Raw genomic sequence first — 14,552 nt, 5'->3', positions numbered from 1 at the left:
AAGCTCCTGGCTTCGGATCAGCTCAGCTCTGGCTGTTGTGGCTATTTGTGAGCTTCATTTATAACTGTTAATATTTATGACTGTTAAATATTTAGACATGTGATACAGATGTTAGGTAGGAAGTAAAAAATGAGCTTATGTGTGTGTGACAAAGGCCTAAGGCACTGACATCCAGGTCCAGCATCTGCATCTCAAAGTCACTTTCCAGGTGCAGCCCAGTATCTGCACTTCAAAACTCCTGCCCCTTCCGTCCTTCCCCCTGTCTGATAACTTCAGGGGGAAACTCAGAAAGGAATTTTTCATAAAGTCCTTTATTCCAGGAGGAGAAGAGGTGGGAAGGCAAGACCCACCCCCTTAAGAACCCCAGCCTCAACCAGACTGCACACTCAGCCCTCTGCCTTTCTGCTGAGCCACCCGCCTGGCCTGCCCAGGTGTATTCTCTCCACTCAACCGTGTAACCTCGCTCTCCCCCAGTCTGAGCGACTGGGCACTCTCTCTCAGGTTCTGTCTGGAGAGGTGCCCATCCGTTCTTATGGATGTCCCTACCCTAATAAACCTTGCTGTGTTGCTTTCCTCTGCTCTCTGTCTCATGCCTGAATTCTTTCTTGCATGAAGACAAGAACTCTTGCTTCTCCGGTAACACAGAGATGTCCACTGAAAATCTTGCCCGGCATCCCCCAAACAGCAGCTGTTTTAGGAATGGGCGGCTTATAAAGGACTTTGTGAGCTTTGAGATTCTTTCTCCTTTCTTAATACTCATCACATTGGGTTGTGTGTGTGTGTGTGTGATTACTTGCTTCTGGTAGATAGGAATCCACATGGAGGCAGGAACCGGGCTGTCTTGCTTACAAATGCGTCCTAGTGCTCAGATACAGTAAGTGGTCATTACATATGTCTAAAACTCCAAACTGAGCTTTGAAAGACACACGTTAAAGGACAGCAGCCAGAGTGAAGAAAGGTCTAGTAGAAGAGAATAAACTGAAGACAGATGCTAAATCAGAATAGGGACTGAGCAACAGTCTGGAAATTTCTCTTCAGCTCAATCTAGGAACAAACGTAAAACTCTGTTTCCTTAAGAATAACTTTAAAGTTATTAGTGAAAAATAAAAAACTTATTTTAGACTGTGAGGTAGAAACAGATTCTTTAAAAAGACACTGAGACTAGGCTGGCGCCGCGGCTCACTAGGCTAATCCTCCGCCTGCGGCGCCGGCACCCCGGAATCTAGTCCCGGTCGGGGCGCCAGATTCGTCCTGGTTGCCCCTCTTCCAGTCCAGCTCTCTGCTGTGGCCCGGGAGTGCAGTGGAGGATGGCCCAAGTGCCTGGGCCCTGCACTTGCATGGGAGACCAGGAGAAGCACCTGGCTCCTGGCTTCGGATCAGCACGGTGCGCTGGCCACAGCGCGCCAGCCCCAGCAGTCATTGGAGGGTGAACCAACGGCAAAGGAAGACCTTTCTCTCTCTCTCTCTCTCTCACTGTCCACTCTGCCTGTCAAAAAAAAAAAAAAAAAAAAAAAAAAAAAAAGAATCAGAGTTGAGTGGTGGGCTTTTGTCCTATGGAGAGGCTGAGTGTGGAAGCTGACAGGAAGCCTATATCCATTATTGGAGTGCCTAGGTTCAAGTCCTGGCTCTGCTTCTGATTCTTCCTGGTAATATGCACCCTGGGAGGTAGCATGTGATAGCTTAAACAAACAAGCAAATAGAAAAATAAAAAAATCAGAGGTGGTTTGTGTCCCAGCTGCTCCACTTCTGATGCAGCTTCCTGCTAATGGTCTGGGAAAAGCAGTGGAAGATGACCCCAGTGTTTGGGCCTCTGCCACCCATGTGGGAGACCTGGTTGAAGATCCCAGCTCCTAGCTTTGGCCTGGCCCAACCCTGGCCATTGCAGCGATCTAGGAAATGAACCGGCGGATGGAAGATCTCTGTCTCTCCCTCTTTCTCTGGTGCTCTGATGCACCTGGGAAAGCAGCAGAAGATGACCCAAGTCCTTGGGCCCCTGCACCCACGTGAGAAATCTAGAAGAAGCTCCTGACTCCTGGCTTCAGTCTGGCCCAGCCCTGGCCACTGTGGCCATTTTGGGGAGTGAACCAGCGGATGGGAGAGCTTCTTCTCCCTGTCTCTGCCTCTCCACCTCTGTAAGTCCACCTTTCAGGAACTCCACGAGAGTCTCCCATGTGGGTGGTAGGGATCCAAGCACTTGGACCATCATCTGCTGTCTTCAAGGCATATTAGCAGGAAGCAGAGCAGCCAGGACTCGGTTGCCAGCCTCCTAGTCAGAGGCTTAGCCCGCTGAGCCCCAACTCCTGCCCTTGTCCAATGTTTCAGAAGTACCCTCGTATTTCTACCAACCGTTACATACTTTCTATAATCCACTTGAATTATACTTGCATACTTGTATTCCCAAAGTATGTCCCATATAATAAAAGGAAGCCCACTTGCTGCAGAAAGCAGCTAATGGTGTTATCCACCCAAAATATGTTCCTCGAAAACTTCCTTCGATGACCCTAGGGTCATCTGAGGACCAGGGCTGGACCGCTGTGAAGGCTGAGATTATGAGGGTACGAGAACAAGAGGATTCGGGGCCACCCGAGTACAGGAACTGTCCGAGGGGGCGCTGGAGGATGCTGAAGAAAGCGGGCGTCGCAGAGCTAATTGGAGTACCTACGAAGCGCCAGGCGCTGTTTGCCTGGAGAAAGCCAACCGCGGTCCCTCGGTGCGGGAGTCCGGGGCACACACCCCTACACACACACACTACACGCATAAACGTGGACGTATCAGGTGAACAGAGGTGCTATTTATAACATCTAACAGAGCAAAGGAAGAGCGCACGAGGGAGGATGCTATTCGGGGAAACCCCAAAGAAGCAAAGGAGCAAGGCCGGCACGGTTTCTCTCCCTCTTCTACGCGGAGGCTGCAGGGAGCGCGGCTCACCTCCCAGGAAGCTCCGCCTCTCTTCCCCGATAGGGCGCAAGGTGCCATCTCGCTGGAAGCCCCTCCCTTTGCCCCGCCCAGAGGCGGCCTTGAAGGCGGAGCTTCGCGCCCAGCGCTCGGAGCCGCGCCGCGCTCAGAGCCGCGCGCGCAGGGGTCCCGGCATTCACCTCGCTCTCTGGGCGGGTACAACTACTACGCCTGGAGCCTGGCATGCTGGGAACTGTAGTTGCCACCTGCTGCCCCGAGTCCGGGAATGGGTAAAAGCCACTGAGTCCGGCTCCATTTCTAGCACATGACTTGCTGCCCCGAGGGGAGGCCCTGCTGGGGCGGGCAGGGTCATCCCGAGAACCAACCCGGCCAGCGTCCCGGCCGGCCGCCGCCCCCGGTCACGTGTCCTCAGCCTCCCCGGGCGCGCGCAGCTCCCTACCGCCGTGCCCGCCCCGCCCCTCCCGGCCCGGCCGACGGCCCGCGCCTCCCCCGGCGCTGCTGCCACCTCGCGCTCGGAGGCGTCACGGAACGTGCTCGCTTCTCCCCCTCCCCCTCCCTTCCCCTCCCGCCCTCCCCCACTCCCCCTCCCGCGCCGAGACTCGCCGCCGCCGCAGCCGCAGGAGTAGCCGCCGCCGGAGCCGCGCGCAGCCATGGCCGAGAACCCCGGCTTGGAGAACCACCGCATCAAGAGCTTCAAGAACAAGGGCCGCGATGTGGAAGTGAGTGTGCTTCCGCGGTCCGGGCCCGCCCGGCTTGCCCGCCCGGCCGCGCCGGCCCGGCGGCGGGGAGGGGCGGGGGGCTGGCGCCGCGCTGGTTCTCGCCGGCTTGCGGTCGGTCGGAGTTGGCCGCTGTCTCCCGTCCCCGCGGCCCGGGGCTGGGCGAAGCGGGACGCGGGACGCGGGGCCGGGCTGCAAGCGCCCTCGGGAGCTGCCGGCACAGGGACCAGGGGAACGCCAGGGCTTTCGGCCCCGTCACGCGGGCGCGGCCTGGTGTCGGCGAGGAAGGGATGTGGGGCTGAGGCGGGGTCCGCGGGCCGGGGCCGCGCGGGCGCACGGGGATGCTGCCGCCCCGGGCCGCCGTCCGCTCCGCCGAGGGGGCGGCCGCGCCTCGCGCCCGCTGCCCTCGCTCTCTCCCGCCCGGCGCAGCCCCCTCGGTGCCTCCCGCGCTGCCGCACATGGAGCCTCGGCAGTGCCGGTCCCCGCGCCTACCTCCTGCAAGCCGGGCCCAGGCGGGCGGTGGCGGCCCGCAGAGGGGGGTGGGGACCAGCCGGGTAACCGACTTGTTTGAGGGTGGTGGATGGGGGAGGGTAGGGATGCACCAGGACCATTTTCTTATATTCCACTGCTGGTCTTTGGACCGGTCGTGCTGTGCTTTTCCAGCTCATAACTCCTGTTACTGCTGGCATTTGGAGCGAGCTGAAGGTGGACAATAGTTTACATCTATTGTGTTGAGGCTTGGGGAAAGAGGTGGTTCCGACCTCCGCTCCTAGGACCTGTTTTCTTAGCCTTTCTTGGAATGGGGGTATGCACAGGATGATCATTTGTTTGGCATGTTTCGCTGAAATAAATTGGATACGTGGGTTCGTACGTCCTTGTGCATACCTCGTGTTCCAGGCAGGTAGAATTTCCAGGTGGCTGCAAAACTAAACCTTCATCGTGGTCATTCAGTTCGTTGCTACTCAGTATGTTGCCATTGTCTCATTACGGTGACATTAGCAGGTAGTATTTGCAAACTCGGCGTATTGAGGCAGCGCTAGAGGTCTCTCTGCAGCTACTAAAAGCAATGAAGCATTCTGCACAAACTTCACAGGGATCCTGACCTCTGGATTTGTTAGGGGGGGATGATTTTACCTCCTTTGCTAATACTAGGGGATAGGATTTGCAGTTCTGTAATTTTGACTCAGGGGCCAGTGTGACTAAGAAGAATATATTTTATTGTGACTAAGAAGAATATATTTTATTCTGTCTCAAAGAGAGAAGGTGGTGGGGAGAATAAACCATTCAGCTTTATGTTTTTTAGAGACAAACTCTGGCCATGATCTGGAGCTATAAATTAAGTACTAATTGGAAAAAACCTGGGGAAATATCTGTGGAATTCCCATTCGAGTGAGACAAGTAAAGGTCATCTATCTCTGTCTTGGTCGTGGTTACGTTTCGCTTGTGGGAAATACTTCTAAGCAAAGATGAAACTTGAGAAATGGGAACTAGAAATTTTGGAGCAGCCTTTTCTTATCAGTCTACTTGATGAGAAGAGTTAATTCTGAACTTTTTTCATCAGTAATTTCTTTGAAGTCTACTCCATTGCAAAACACAATTTATATAGTTTAAAATGGTCATATTGTTCGTACAAAAGAACTAGTAACATTCTTTCTTCGGCATTGGTACAGATTTCTGTTCTTGTTTGCCTTATTATTGTGTTCTGGTGTCTTAGTGATACCTATTAAAGACTCCTGCACATAATAGATACACAACAGGTACTTGCTGATGATCAAAAGGTAACTAGTGACTTCTAGATGTGAGAAAGACAGCATGGTTGCCAAGCCATTCAGCCTGACACTGGTCACAGCATTACATTTCTCAAGAAACATTAGATAACTGACACATGAAATAGCTGACATTTAAATAGTAGTTCAGGGGCCAGCACTGTGGTATAGCAGGTAAAGCTGCCACCTGGGACACCGGCATCCCATATGGGTGCAGTTTGAGACCCGACTGCTCCACTTCCGATCCAGCTCCCTCTCCCTGCTGATTGATCTGGGAAAGCAGTGGAGGATGGCCCAAGTGCTTGGGCCCCTGCACCCACATGGAAGACCAGGAGAAGCTCCTGGCTCCTGGCTCCCAAAATAGTTCCTTTGTGGTCATTTAGGGAGTGAACCAGTGGGTGGAAGGTCTCTCTGTCTCTGTTTCTCCCTCTCTCTGTAACTGCATTTCAAATAAATACATCTTACTAAAACAGCCACATGTTTAAAAAAGTAGTGATTCAGTGTGGCAATCACTATGCTGCACTGAGAGCTTCATGATACCTCATAATCCTATCACAAATTGTGAGCTAGATGTGGTCTTATCCCCACTTTAACTGAGTAAAGTACTTCAGATGCAGAAGCTTAGTGCTTATGTTGTATGTGCAGGTCATGCAGGATATGAGCACTCACTGTCTTGGGTATTTAACAGTGTTAGGTCTTGGGTACTCAGAGGACTTGGATTTAGCTTACATGATTCAAGAAGTTTGCAGTCCAAAGGGAATGATATTTACAATACACTGTATCAGTGTGTGTTACGATACAGGTGTTTGGAAAATGCATTGGAAGACCCTAACTTGGAGCTGAGCCATCAGAGATGTTCTGGTTAATTCCTTACAGATGAATGGGAGTGAGCTGATCCTGAAGGGGAGGACTCAGGAGAAGGGGGAGGGAAAAGAAGGGGCATTCCAGACTTGAGGGAGCAGTAATGGAAGAGCATGGAGAATGTAGTAGACTGCGAGGCTGTGAGAGAGGGGGAGAGGGAGTGGTAGAGATGTGACTAAGGGTCGGATCTGACCAAGGGCCTTCATTGTGGATTGAGGGATAACTGATACTATGTGGCATGTCTAATTGAGTCTATCTGTTAGAAACTGTATTATATTAGAAACATACTACACCTCAGCTCTGAGTAGTTGTGATTATCAAGCTGTTAAAAAACAGGTGAACCTTGATTATTCTTTTCACAGGGTAGATAAAGGTGAAACAAGCCAACATCTGATACACAAGATGCTAGATGTAGGAATAAATATGTTATTTTCTAAAGAGAATGAAAGGGTAGCATTATGCCAAGGAGATTGGATAAAGAGAGTTGTGGAAGAAAATAATTTCATAGTCATTTAGTCAAGAATGGCTTCTTAGAAGGAAAATTGGAGAGAACAAATGAAGTCGATGATTCTTATAGGAAATATGTGCCCAGCTTAAAAGGGGCACATGAGAAATTAGTGGCTAAAGACCCAGGTAGAAAAGAAGATTAGGTTAGGGTGTGAAGAGCTGAGGCTTCCTGATGGCCTGTTTGTTCAGAGGATGAGAATGCCTTGTGGCAAAGAGATGCTTGGAAGTTTTTCTTGATAGGAAGATCTGAAGGAATTCATTGCAGAATGGAGTTAGTAGATGGAAAAGGGTGACAGGGCAGTAATAGCTAGAGTTAGTTGTGAAGGAATAGTACTGTTATTTGATCTGCAAGAAGGAATTTCCAAAAACTTGAGACTGGAGGTGGCTACAACCTGGAAAGAGAATTTGATGATGATCTTTCTCCTGCTCCCCAGAAGAGAAAGAGATAAAGGTTATGCTGAGGTTTATGGATGAAAGTAGGGAAGGGAGTAGTTATCACTGATAGCAATTTGGAATTTGGAAAGGAGAATGGATTTTGTAGCTAAAACTAGGAAGTACATAGTGAAAATGACACTCTTAATTTCTTTTGTTTTTAAAAAAGGTTTATTTATTTAAAATTCAGAGTTACAGAGTGGGGATAGAGATCTGCTGTGGCTGTTGCCTGCATTGTGGCACAACAGATTAAGCTGCCACCTGCAGTGCCTGCATCCCATATGGGCTCCAGTTTGAGTCCTGGCTGTTCCGTTTCCTATCCAGCTCCCTGCCAATACACCTGGGAAAGCAGTGGAGGATGGCCCAAGTGCTTGGGTGCCTGTACCTATGTGGGAGATCTGGATGAAACTCCTAGCTCCTGGCTTAAGCCTGACCCAGCTCTGGCCGTTGCAGCCATTTGGAGAGTGAACCAGCAGATGGAACATTCCTCTCTGTCCCTCTGTGTCTGTCTAAAAAAAAGATTCTCTACATGCTGGTTCACTCCCCGGATGACCACAGTGGCCAACACTGGGCTAGACCAAAGCCAGGAGCTTCATCCAGGTCTCCCACATGGGTGGCCCAAACACTTGGGCCATCATCCGAGGCTTTTCCCAGGCCATTATCAGGGAGCTAGATTGGAAATGGACCAGCTGGGATTTGAACTGGTGATGCTGGCATTGCCAGGTGGCAGCTTTACCTGCTGTGCCACCGTGCTGACCCCAACCCTTAATTTCTTTTATTTAGTCTAGAATGTGCATTTCAGTACTAGACATTTTGCATGTAAGCTGTTGAAATTTTTTTTTAAAGCTTTATTTATTTATTTGAAAGGCAGAGTTACAGAAGCAGAGGCAGAGAGAGAGAGGTGTCCTCCATTTGTTGGTTCACTCCCCAAATGGCCACAATGGCTGGAGCTGAGCCGATCCAAAGCCAGGAGCCAGGAGCTTCTTCCTGGTCTCCCATGTGGGTCCAAGGGCCCAAGGGCTTGGGCTATCTAAAACTACTTTTCCAGGCCATAGAATAGAGCTAGATTGGAAGTGCCAGGACTCAAACTGGCACCCATATTGCAGGTGGCAGCTTTACCCGCTCTGTCACAGCATCGGCCCCAAGCCATTGATTTTTTTTTTTTTTTTAAGATTTATTAATTTATTTGAAAGCAGAGTTACAGAGAGAGAGAGAAAGAGAGGTCTTCTATCTGATGGTTCATGCCCCAGATGGCCACAAAGGCTGGAGCTGGGCAGATCTAAAGCCAAGAGCCAGGAACTTCTTCCGGGTCTCCCACATGGGCCATCTTCCACTGCTTTCCCAGGCCATTACAGAGAGCTGGATTGGAAATGGAGCAGCCGAGACTTGAACTGGCATCCATATGGGATGCTGGCACTGCAGGTAGCAGCCCTACCTACCACGCCACAGCACCGGCCCCCAAGTCACTGATTATTAAACTGTTTTATTTTCCCTTTAAAAAAAAAAAAACAACATGCATTTAGAACTTTTCAGATACACTTACAGAAAAGTGTACAAGATAATTCTGTTTATTAAACACCAATAAAACACTGAGGTAACTGCCATTCATCCAAGTCAGTGGTTCTGTTTCTTGCTCCTGTTTATCTCAAGCATGTGATGTTTTCATCAGTAACAGTAACTAATACTTAAAAACGTGGGCATTTGTTAGTTACAATGCAACAGTAGTGAATACTTTATATGGATTATTTAGTCTTAACCATAGTCCTGTGATGCAGGTATATTTTTATTATCCCCATTTATTGTTGAGGAAACCTGAGACTGACAACTTTTAAGTAATGAGCTGTATGTCATGGCATGGTGACAGAGCAAAGACTGATGTTGAAACTTTACGATTCTGAAGCCAGAACTCTTGCTTATTGTGCTATACTCCACTGAGGGGAGTCTAAGACTTGACATGTAGGAAGCATGTCTGCAAGTTCATAGGAAGAATGAAGAAATCTTGACTATGTCACAGAAATTGCCATTTCAGTTCTTTAAAACTTTGCTGGTCAGAATTTTTTGACATGGTATTTATTGCTTAATTTATTTGCCTTTTTATCTTTTTACTTTTACAGGGTTTCCTTCTTATTAGCAAGGAGCCAGTTCATTCATTTTTACCAAAAAAATGGTAACCTATATTCCTGGAGTTAACACTTAAACTTGATGCTTTAATTTCTAAGGGCAATACATATTTTATTGTCTTCATATTTAACTAGCTCTCGAAAACTTGCTTTCCTCTCTCTCTCTCTCTGAAACTTCTTTTTTTGATGTTGCTATATAATTGTGCAAGTATAAAACTTTATCCTGAACTCCCTTCTCTTCCCTCCACTCATCCTTCTCTGGGTTAGCCATCTCAAGAGCCCTCAGATTTGTACCTTTGTGACAACCTTGTTACCACCACCTCTAGTTTTTTCTTTCTTTCTTTTGTTTATAGTGATGCTAATAAGCTTTTTTTTTTTTTTAAGATTTATTTATTTGTGTGAAAGGCAGTTATGGCAGAGAGAGAGAGAGAGAGAGAAAGAGAGAAAGTCTTCCATCCACTGATTCACTCCCCAAATAGCTGCAATGGCCAGAGGTGGGCCAATCCAAAGCCAGGAGCCAGGAGTTTTTTCTGGGTCTCCCATGTGGGTGCAGGAGCCCAAGGACTTGGGCTATCTTCTACTGTTTTCCCAGGCCATAGCAGAGAGCTGGATTGGAAGTGGAGCAACCAGGACTCAAAGCAGCACCTATATCGGATGCTGGCACCTCAGGTGGCGGCCTTACCTGCTACGCCACAGTGCTGGCCCCTGCTTCTAGTTTAGACTCTTATTATTCCTTCCTGTGTAAGTGTACCAAGTTTTCCTGTCTTCATTATCTTCTCTCCCCAGTGTATCTTGTGGATTGATCTCTTGAAATCCTTGTACTTTCCTGTTTACAGTCCTTCACATTGCTTTCAAGATAAAAGTCCTTAGCAAGCCACATGTAATTCTACTTAAGGCCCTGCCTCTTCTGCCTCACCTATATGTGAGTATATTTCCTCTGTGCCACTTAGGATGAAGTACTTAAGATGGTTGGGATAGCTAGTACAGTTTACTCTCTATTCCTTTTACATGCTACTCTCTATGCCTTCCTTATCATCTGCTGAATGGGGTTTGCTCTAATAGACTTTTGGCTTCAATATCACTGGAATACCAAGACAACAATTCTGTAATCTAGTCATTTTAGTTCAAAAACATTTGGAAGTTCCCTGTAAGGCTATTCCTTTCCTCCTAATGCTTTCCTAAGTAAATTTCTTTTCACCTGTTTGGGGTAAGTTGCTGTGATGTACAGCAAATTCTGCATAGCTAGTAAAGTATGCAGGCTTTGTCAGGAAGCCCGTTGAGGATAGAGATCTTGCACTACAACTGGTCATTTTGTGAACAGTACATGAAATTTAATAAATAATCTTTGAGAAGAGAGATTAGATAATATACTTGGGAAAACTGCCTTTGAGAATGAAAGGTACCATGTTATCCTAAGATACTCATTTCTTTTGATGTTGGCTTTATGACGTTGATACTGTTGTGTAACCTTCCTTTTAGTCTGTTCTGCTGTAATGTATCTTTTTTTTTTTTTTTTAAGATTTATTTATTTGAAAGGCAAAGTTACAGAGGCAGAGAGAGAAATCTTCCATCCGCTGGTTCACTCCCCAGATGGCCGTAATGGCTGAAGCTGTGCCGATCCAAAGCCAGGAGCCAGGAGCTTCTTCCTGGTCTCCCGTGCAGGGGCCCAAGGACTTGGACCATCTTCTGCTTTCCCAGACTGTAGCAGAAAGCTGGATCGGAAGTGGAGCAGCTGGGACTTGAACTGGTGCCCATGTGGGATTTAGGGACTGCAGACGGAGGCTTTACTGCTGTGTCACAGCGCTGGCCCTGTAATGTATTTCTGTAACATGAGTTAACCTATACTTGAATGATAAATAGAGGAAAGATACTAGTTAATTTGTGTAGGTTCATACTTGATTTTTAGTGACACATTAATGTTTAGTACTCCCGAGTAAGAGCAGTGGAACACAAAGCATAGAAACACAGTTGAGCAGAGCAAGCACAGAATAAGCACTTTGCCCATGCACCTATATTCTATCTTGACTCCATTTAACTATATGCTGTGTCCTAGAGGTGCTTATTTCCCCAGCCATCCTGGTTCATTTCCCTCTTAGTTCTTAAATTTGCAGAGTTTTCCAGGAATCTGTTATATAACAGGCACATTATATACACTAACTGGGCATATATTTGCTCCTGGTCCTTTCACTTGGATTTCTCTTTTTTAGTTGGCTTTTCCCATTGAGTGTAGGCATGTCTTGGAATTCTGTGTGTGATTCTCTATAGACTTGTGCTTCTTGCTCCCCCAAGTAGCTCCCTTAGGTTTGACCATCATTTTAGTGTGAGGGGACTTAAGTCTCTTTTAATCATCTGCTGGAAATTATTCACATGAGTATCTCTTCAGCTTTGTAAGTTCAACATGTTTAAAGCCATGTTCTACCTTTGTTTTTTCTGTTTATGGCATCAACACCCTCACTGTGACCTGAATTGAAATTTGATAGGCTTCTTGGACTCCTTCCTCATCTTCCACATTCAGTCAGGTGCCAGTCATGTAGCTTGAATCTCTGTGCTGCCTCTTGAATTTGGCCCTGCCTCTATTCTGCTACCTCCAGCCTACTTTAGGTCTTAGCAGTCTAAAAATTGCCTCCAAAATGTGTTCTTCCTGTAGTTGATGAGGTTTTTCAGAGAGCCTGATGCCTGCTTAGTTCTCCAGATTCAACCTTCACCCCACCCCTCCCACTCACCTACCCCCACTCCTTTAAGCCCTAGCAACACTGAACTTCTTATATGCTTATACATAATCTGGAATCCTGCCCTCCCCTCTTTGCCAGTGCTATTTCTATTCTCAGGGCTGTCCTGCTGACTGGAATATCCTTCCCTGCCTCCTGTTGCCTAATTCCTTCCCCTTTCAAATACTTAACTCTAAGTTGGATACCTTTTTTTGCTTCCAGAAGAACTCTTCCTTTCTCATTATAATTACAATAATGTATTTTGATTATTATTTTTTTCTGTTTTTCCTAGTTTGTGAGTTTTTTTTTTTTTTTTTAAGATTTATTTACTTATTTGAAAGGCAGAGTAACAGAGAGGGAGGGAGAGGCAGAGAGAAATATTTCATCCGCTAGTTTACTCCCCAAATGGCTGCAATGACCAGGGCTGGGCAATGCCAAAATGAGGAGCTAGGAGCTTCATCCAGTTCTCCCATATGGATGGCAGGGACCCAAGCACTTGGTCCATCCTCTACTGCTTTTTTCATACTGTTAGGAGGGAGCTGGATCTGAGTGAAGCAGCCAGGACTTGAACCGGCACCAATCTGGATGCCGGCATCACAGACCATGGCTCTACATGCTACACCACAATGCCAGCCCCAGATTGTGAGCTTTTTGAGAGTACTATCTACTACTCAGTTGTTGTCTACTACTCAGTACGGTGGCTGGAACCAAGTAAGCTCTAAAATATTCCTCAAATAAATACAACCATACTAGAACCACTGTCTGAGTAATTTACCTAAAGTATATTTTTAAGCTGAAATGTTTGGTCTTTTATGATTTTTCCTATTGCTTGCCAGATCAAGCCCCAATTCTTTATATGGCCGATAAAGTATTGGAAGATTAAGACACAAGACTTTTGAGACTGGCGTATCTCATTTTGCATGTTTCCAAGGTTCATCGATGTTGGAGCATATGTTAAAATTTCCTTCCTTTTCATGGATGAGTACCATCTCATTGGATGTATGTACTTCATTTTGTTGATTCAGTTATCCATTGATTAACACTTGAGTTGCTTCCAGCTTTTGGCTGTTGTCCCTCTACCTTCTTTTTTTTTTTTTTTTTTTTGACAGGCAGAGTGGACAGTGAGAGAGACAGAGAGGAAGGTCTTCCTTTGCCGTTGGTTCACCCTCCAATGGCCGCCGTGGCCGGCGTACTGCGGCCGGCGCACCGTGCTGATCCGAAGGCAGGAGCCAGGTGCTTTTCCTGGTCTCCCATGGGGTGCAGGGCCCAAGCACCTGGGCCATCCTCCACTGCACTCCCTGGCCACAGCAGAGAGCTGGCCTGGAAGAGGGGCAACCGGGACAGAATCCGGCTCCCCGACCGGGACTAGAACCCGGTGTGTCGGCGCTGCTAGGTGGAGGATTAGCCTGTTGAGCCACAGCGCCGACCCATCCCTCTACCATTTTAAAAATACACTAATTTATTGAGGAAATCAGGTCAATTTGCATGTATTAAATTGTACCATATGAATTTGCTGTTTTTGAGGTTCAAAACGGTCAAGTGTTGGCAATGTCATTTGTATGGCTCAACCTAATAAAATGTCCTAATAGATCTGTCTTTTTTTTCTTGTTGTGTTGTTTAATTTGTTCCTCCTATTTCTCATCACTCTTGGGATTTTCTGTAAATTGGAAGCGAGATTTAAATCCTTGGTTATCTTCATATTAAGAATTTTTTATTTAAAAAATTAATTGATGATGGTGTACACTTAAGAATATATCCCAGTAGTAATATTAAGATTGATCAGAGGGTTTGTATGATAAAGAGTAAACTGTTTAATGTCATGAATGTGACATTAAACATTCTACCATTTATACATTTGGTAAAATGAATTTAGTTATTTGGGTGAAATGTGAGATAAACTGGATAACATTTGAAGGAGTTACAAAAGGTGTTTCTAGAAAATCTAACTTTTGCCGGCCCTGTGGCTCAATAGTCTAATCCTCTGCGGCGCCGGCACCCCGGGTTCTGGTCCTGGTCGGGGCACCGGATTCTGTCCCGGTTGCCCTTCTTCCAGGCCAGCTCTCTGCTATGGCCAAGGAGTGCAGTGGAGGATGGCCCAGGTGCTTGGGCCCTGCACCCCATGGGAGACCAGGATAAGCACCTGGCTCCTGCCAGCGGATCAGCGTGGTGCGCCGGCTTCTTCGCGTCGGTTGCGGCAGCCATTGGAGGGTGAACCAACGGCAAAGGAAGACGTTTCTCTCTGTCTCTCTCTCTCTCACTGTCCACTCTGCCTATCAAAAAATTTAAAAAAAAAATCTAACTTTTTAAAAAAATATTTATTTATTTATTTAAAGTCAGAGTTACAGAGAAAGAGAAAGAGATCTTTCATCCTCTGGTTCACTCCCCAGATGGCCACAATAGCCAGTGCTGGGCCAGGCCAAAGCCAAAAAGCCAGGAGCTTCAGCCGGGTCTGCCATTTAGGTGGCAGGGGCCCAAGCACGTGGGCCATTTTCTGCTGCTTTCCCAGGCACATCAGCAGGGAGCTGA

At 47.3% G+C, this 14,552-nt stretch overlaps 1 protein-coding gene across 1 annotated transcript in view; it reads left to right on the top strand.

The window, feature by feature from the left end:
- The first annotated feature begins 3,379 nt into the window (after positions 1–3,379).
- Positions 3,380–14,552, top strand: part of KPNA3 (karyopherin subunit alpha 3) — a 91,687-nt gene continuing 80,514 nt past the window's right edge. The window contains exon 1 of the mRNA XM_051832277.2: positions 3,380–3,635. Within this exon, the coding sequence (XP_051688237.1) occupies positions 3,567–3,635 (69 nt within the window). The 5' untranslated portion in view covers positions 3,380–3,566. The remainder of the gene's footprint in view (positions 3,636–14,552) is intronic.

This window comes from Oryctolagus cuniculus, chromosome 9 (genome assembly GCF_964237555.1).
Source record: "Oryctolagus cuniculus chromosome 9, mOryCun1.1, whole genome shotgun sequence".
Classification (NCBI taxonomy): domain Eukaryota; kingdom Metazoa; phylum Chordata; class Mammalia; order Lagomorpha; family Leporidae; genus Oryctolagus; species Oryctolagus cuniculus.
Note: the sequence above shows the minus strand (reverse complement) of the source record. Positions and strands in the feature narration are given on the sequence as shown.